The sequence below is a fragment of the Diadema setosum genome, chromosome 17, assembly GCF_964275005.1.
Source record: "Diadema setosum chromosome 17, eeDiaSeto1, whole genome shotgun sequence".
Taxonomy (NCBI): domain Eukaryota; kingdom Metazoa; phylum Echinodermata; class Echinoidea; order Diadematoida; family Diadematidae; genus Diadema; species Diadema setosum.
In genome coordinates, this window is record NC_092701.1 from 3,396,682 (window position 1) to 3,402,681 (window position 6,000).

The window sequence follows — 6,000 nt, forward strand, 5'->3', positions numbered from 1 at the left end:
ACACTAATGGGGAGGGCTTTTAGGAGGTTGCTATGGCAACGATACGCCTGCTCCCATTCCATTCCGCGGCTTATGGAGCGACATCATAGTTACGAGACGTCTGATCTCTCTCCTGTCTTTTGATCGTTAGAGGTAACCATGGCAATGATACGTCTGCCCTCGTTCTTGTGACCTCGTCATTCAAAGTAAACATTCTAACACTTAAGATTATAATGAGGACACCTTTTGGTCCAATTTTCGTCATTCGATAGATATCTCGAAGTACAAACTGACAACAACTCCTTTCCCCCTATTCTCCATCATTACTTAGTAACAACAAATGCTCTTCTCCAATCCACCAGGTCTGGTTTCAGAATCGTCGCGCCAAGGAAAAGCGGCTGAAGAAAGATGCCAATCGACAAAGATGGGGCCACTACTTCCGCAACATCAAGCGGGTGAACGACGCCAGCAGTCCGGCTAGTGGGCCCGAGCCTCTCGCCTCGCCCGTCAAGCTCGAACCGTCGGAGATTGGTGACCAGACGGACTTCGACGGTTAGTCAAACACTTTCCTTATTCACGAGGTACATGTCTCTCCTCCAAAATTGAGTGAAATAATCTCCTTCTCTTCTTTTGATAAAGAGAAAGATTATCTAATTCTTAGAGGAGTTGTTTCAAGACCTCACACTGACATTAATTCCAATTAAATGCGGTACATCAGTGGCCTATTTTCAGAAAGTGAACGTTGAATCTTAGCGCGTTTGACTTTCATCGTCTGATATCAAGAATCATGTAGTGGGACTCTCCCCTGAAGCACCATTTGGGATACAAACTTTTTGAATTGCAAGAATTTTATATCTTAGAGGGTTGCAACCTTGTCATCATCATATATTCAAGCTGTGATGCAGAGGTCGTACTTTCTTTCGTTATTCCATTTCATGGTCAAAATGCTAAATTGCAGCTTGTAGTTTGCTAAATTCTGTTTGTTGTCAAATTTCTGAAATAATAGCAGAAAGCCGCAATAAACTGTGTCTGCATAGTAGTTACAGTCTGTCACTTTTTCTTTCCCCATGATGATATTTACAGATCATTCTCCCAGTATGCCCGATCACGGCCTTCCGTACCCCAACGACCGCCCCCCTGTGCCACCAGTCGTCTCCAACAACGGTTCATTCATGAACTCGTGCGAGTCCTTCCTCTCGCCTCTGCCCACCACTCCTGCCGTCTCGAATGGCTACCCTGTGAACAACCCATCCCCGACACTGCCCGTCCAACAGTCGCCTGGAACCATGCCAGGAATCCCGTTCACCGAGGCGGCGGGTATGCCCGGCATCATGAGCGGGGCCAGTCACGGTCTCGGCGAGGCCATGCGAGCCGTGGTCAACCCCGGCGGCGACATCGGTGTCATCACGCCCCCGCCTCCACCCCCACCAGCTGGTTTCCATGACGACTTCCCGCAGCCACACCCTGGTCCCTGGTTAGACCACCACATCCCTCATCCGCACCCGCATCACCCACAGTATTAACCCGGAGGAAACTACGTTTTCCTTCCAGGTTGGACCTGGTTTTTGACTCGGTTTGAACTTTGACCTCAAAAGACAACTCGCCCGATTGGTTGCCATGACAATATGCATTTTTTGAAAACAAACAAGAAGAAGACAACATAATGACAGTATATAAGTGCAATCGCCACGTGGATCACAAAATGGAGTAACTGTGTTTTCACTCTTGAGAGGAATTTCATCCCATCGAGTGATCGGAGTATCAAGCGGGAATGAGTTAACTGGCGTTCTTAGTGATGTTTAATACTCTTATTATGACTGTAATTATTAACATGGTTGTTGGTATCATTATCATTAATCAGAAAAAAAAGCAATGTATGATAAGCGTGCAATTTCATTTGAGACGACTCATAACGTTTTTGTTTGTTTGTTTTGTAGAGAAACATATATATCATTCAACAGACCGCGGTTGCGTGTGTATTCATTGTAGGTTCCGCCTTCTTTTCTTTCATCGTTATTTATTTTTTTTTTTTCTTGCCAGCGTGCCGGATTGATTTCAAATATCATTCTAAATTTCAGATAAGGCATCGAGTCCTTGTTACAATGAAAGCATGCCGAAAATATCGCAAACATATAACTCAAGGCATCAAGGTTTATGCTTGTCTCTCTCTGAACTTGATGTGATGTCTTCTTATGCCATCAGATTTTTTTTTCCTTCAGTGCAATTTCGTGGTACCAAACTGCAATTAGGAATGACGTGAAATTCTTCTCTCTTGCCACTATGAGTCGACGCTTGGTGGTATCAACCTGTAACTTACCGTTCAGATAAAAGTAACAACAGTCCTGAGAGTGACTATAAAGATGATAGGCATAGATTGTGCTTTTTAGCATTTTGCAGATGAAGGGATATAAGTACTTAGCTTTAAAAATGAATTCGTACACGAAATTATTCATACAAAGAAAGCTGAGTATATCATCGACTCGCGGGTCATTATGATGAAAGATATGCGGTATATAGTAATGATAGATTCATGTTATGACAAACATTCCAAAGATAAAAAAAGAAAGAAAACAGAAGATGTAAGTTTGCATTCAATGCAAAAAGTTACATAATTGATAAACCTTGATATTATACAGCCGGTGGAATTTACGGAGTCTTGAACGTAGCTCTACTTGGCTCCAATTGTGAGTGTTGCCTTGGTAACTTGGTGAACTACACTGGAGTGCTTTTCACCGGAATACCAACCGATACTATCACCCCTCACTGTCAGGTCGATTCGAATTTGCTTAAAGACAACGACCGTTTAGACATGTACTCTGGTTGTCATGGATACTCAAATTGTCTGAGGATTTCAAGGAAATGGTCTGACAGGGAAGCCAATTGCGATTAATGCACGTACCCATTTTATCCAAAGAAAGTAATGTTATTGTCTGCACGAACAGACTCATTGCATTAAATCACGTTTACCATAATGACTGAGTTGTGAATCTGCTAATTCAGATTTATCACACGACCTGATGTGTTCAGAGGGGTGTATTCTGCAACATAAAGAACTAAAACGGATTCTTTTACTACAGATGCCATGCAGTATCTGCGTCTAATGCATTTGAGGATAAAATACTGCAAAACTTGATATATACGTCCTAACGGAGGTAATCATAAGTAAAGCCAATAAACGTATCAACATTGTGTGTGGAAATATGCGCAAAATATGTACTATGTCAAAAACATTCCATCCTGTTGAAAAATTCTGCTGTGTTGTGGAATTGATTCACAGATTTAATCATACTCTTAAAACGTGCAACGAAGGGCGGGGCGTACACGTGCAATACGATATATATGGTGAATGTACAGACACTGAAAGTTGGAGCCAAATGATTAAGGTTTTCGTCAATCTTTCTCTCTGTCGCTCTCAGCTCTTTCATGAATTTACAAGAATGTGGTTATAATTACATGTCAAAAACAACGACCTCGCAGCCAGTGGCCGAAGAGACTAGAATATGCAATACTTGTACCCCACTGAAGATAAGTAACTTCAAAAATACTAATAATGCAATATGTAATAGAAATGATATAATTTCCCAACAGCGCATTATAAGAAAAACAAAACAAAAACAAAACTCAAGATATCGGGAAAAGGTTGTATGATATCGGATGAGAGAACTATAGGAAAGACCAAACTTGATTTTGATTTAGACAAATTTACTCTAAAGTGTTGTGTTTTATACATCAGTGAGTGATCACAAAGCAATTGTTGTTTCTAGTATTTCGTTTGAATTAACCAGATCAGCTCAACGGGTATCCTGTCGTATAATAATGAATTATAATCGATATGCAGCACGAGGAAAACCTGATATCTTGAAAATAAAACAAAATGTATAGCGCTTGGGAAATTGTCATAATAAAATTATATTAAAAGCTATGATAGGCGAAATTCCCATACTTGGAAATCAACCAGCATCATAACATGTTTAACGCTTTCTCGTTACCAAAGATTGATTCCGAAATATCATGAAATCACTTAACAATTTAAAGTGCAAAAACAGATCTACCCATTCCGTACAAATTTGTTGTGTGTCGACTTGCTTCACATTTCATTTCAAATGTCATGATATCCATTGGCATTTCATTCATTCCAATATGTACCTTTGATACAAAAAGGGGAAATGTGCAATTGTACTTCATAGTTTGGACGTCTGATATTTGATTTTCAATTCAGGTTATTGAGTGGAATGTGTTTTTTCTTATGACTACATACTTCTATGTATGTTATATATGTTTCCTTTTTCCACGAAAGTTCAAGAGCAACTTCAAAAAGGGAGATAAGCAAAAGATGCAAGTTTTAATTCAATCACCTAGGAACGATAATAATTTCTCTCTTTCTTTTTCGCTATTTGTCAAAATATGTACTTGTACTAAAATTTCCATGTCTATCACATTCTACTGATGGCCAATTATTGTATTCCACTTTCGTGATTTAATTTCCAGCGTTTTGCCAGTGAGCAAACAAACATATTTCATGCATTCTGTCGAGTTATTGATCTGTGCACGTCTTGCCATAATTATGATATGTCTGAGCATGGACAACTATAGATACTCATCTTTGTTTATTTATTTATGTTTTCTGTTCGTTTCTTGTTTTTCGCATTCGTACCCAGAAATGAAATACTGTTGTATATTAATTTATCGACAAATACAATGTGATCACACATCATGTGAATACTGGGTTGTCTCTCCTGTCTTGTTGTCTGTAAAATATTCTGTGTTCGCAATCACACTAGTGTGAAAGTCGTAGCTGTTTCGTGGATCAGAGAGAGAAATGATAAGAGTGAGCAGGGTGAAAGCAAAAAAAAAAAAAAAAAAGAGAGAAGAGGATAGATGGAGATGAAGAAGAAGAAAAAGAAGAAGAAGATGATGAGGAGAAGGAGGAAGATGAGGAGGAGGAGGAGGAGGGCGGAGGAGGAAGAGGAAGAGGAAGAGGAAGAGGAGGGGGATGATGATGATGATGATGATAATGATGAAGAAGGCGGTGATGATGACAATGTATACGTATTATGTGGCGGTGGTTACGATGGCCGACTAAGACTGTACCGATGACAAAATGAATATGGTAACCATGTTACTGATGATGGTATGTAGATCGTGTTTGTTAGTGGAGATGATATTTCTATAACATGCATGTGATGTCAGCTATGAAGCGAACCACCATCACCACCACCACCACCACTACCACTACTTCTGCTACTACTACTACTTCTGCCACTACTACTACCACTACTACTACTACTACTACTACTACTACTACTACTACTACTACTACTACTACTACTACTATTACTACTACTACGACAACCACCACCACCACCACTACTTCTGCTACTACTACTACTACTTCTGCCACTACTACTACTACTACTACTACTACTACTACTCTACTACTACCACTTCTATATACTACTACAGTGTACTACCATACTACTGCTCCACTACTGCTATTGCTACAACAACAACAACTACTACTACTACTACCACTTGCAATGATGTGTGCATGTGTGTTTGTGCACGTGTGTGTGAGTGTGTGCGTGCTGTGTATTGTACTGTATGTTGAAATGAAATTATTTAGCAGCACAAAAGAGAATACATTTTTGTTCATATTAATTTCGTTAACATGGACGTGATATTGAATGAAATTCAAATAAAGAATATCATAAAAAAGGATCGTAGTAGTGAATTAATCGACCAGTCAATCGCCTCTACACGTCCTCTGATGGCTTGGTCATCCTTCCCCCTTGTAATTCAGGAGTCGTCCAACCGTCACATCATTACGGGACAGCTTCCTAAAACACCACGTGGATGCATGCACAATGAGCTGACAAAAAAGCCATACAATCCGTTAACACACACACGCACAAGCACACACACACACACACACACATAATATGCTTTGTAACAAATCCGTAATACACACGTACATACTGATGATCGATGACCTTGCTATACTTTTAGCAAAACACCACAACG

The 6,000-nt window shown here is 40.0% G+C and overlaps 1 protein-coding gene across 1 annotated transcript in view; it reads left to right on the forward strand.

The window, feature by feature from the left end:
- The window catches only part of LOC140241100 (LIM/homeobox protein Lhx3-like), a 69,166-nt gene extending 67,664 nt beyond the window's left edge, over positions 1-1,502 (forward strand). Inside the window, exons 6-7 of the mRNA XM_072320867.1 lie at positions 342-531; positions 1,063-1,502. Of these exons, the coding sequence (XP_072176968.1) occupies positions 342-531; positions 1,063-1,502 (630 nt within the window). The remainder of the gene's footprint in view (positions 1-341; positions 532-1,062) is intronic.
- Positions 1,503-6,000: the final 4,498 nt, after the last annotated feature.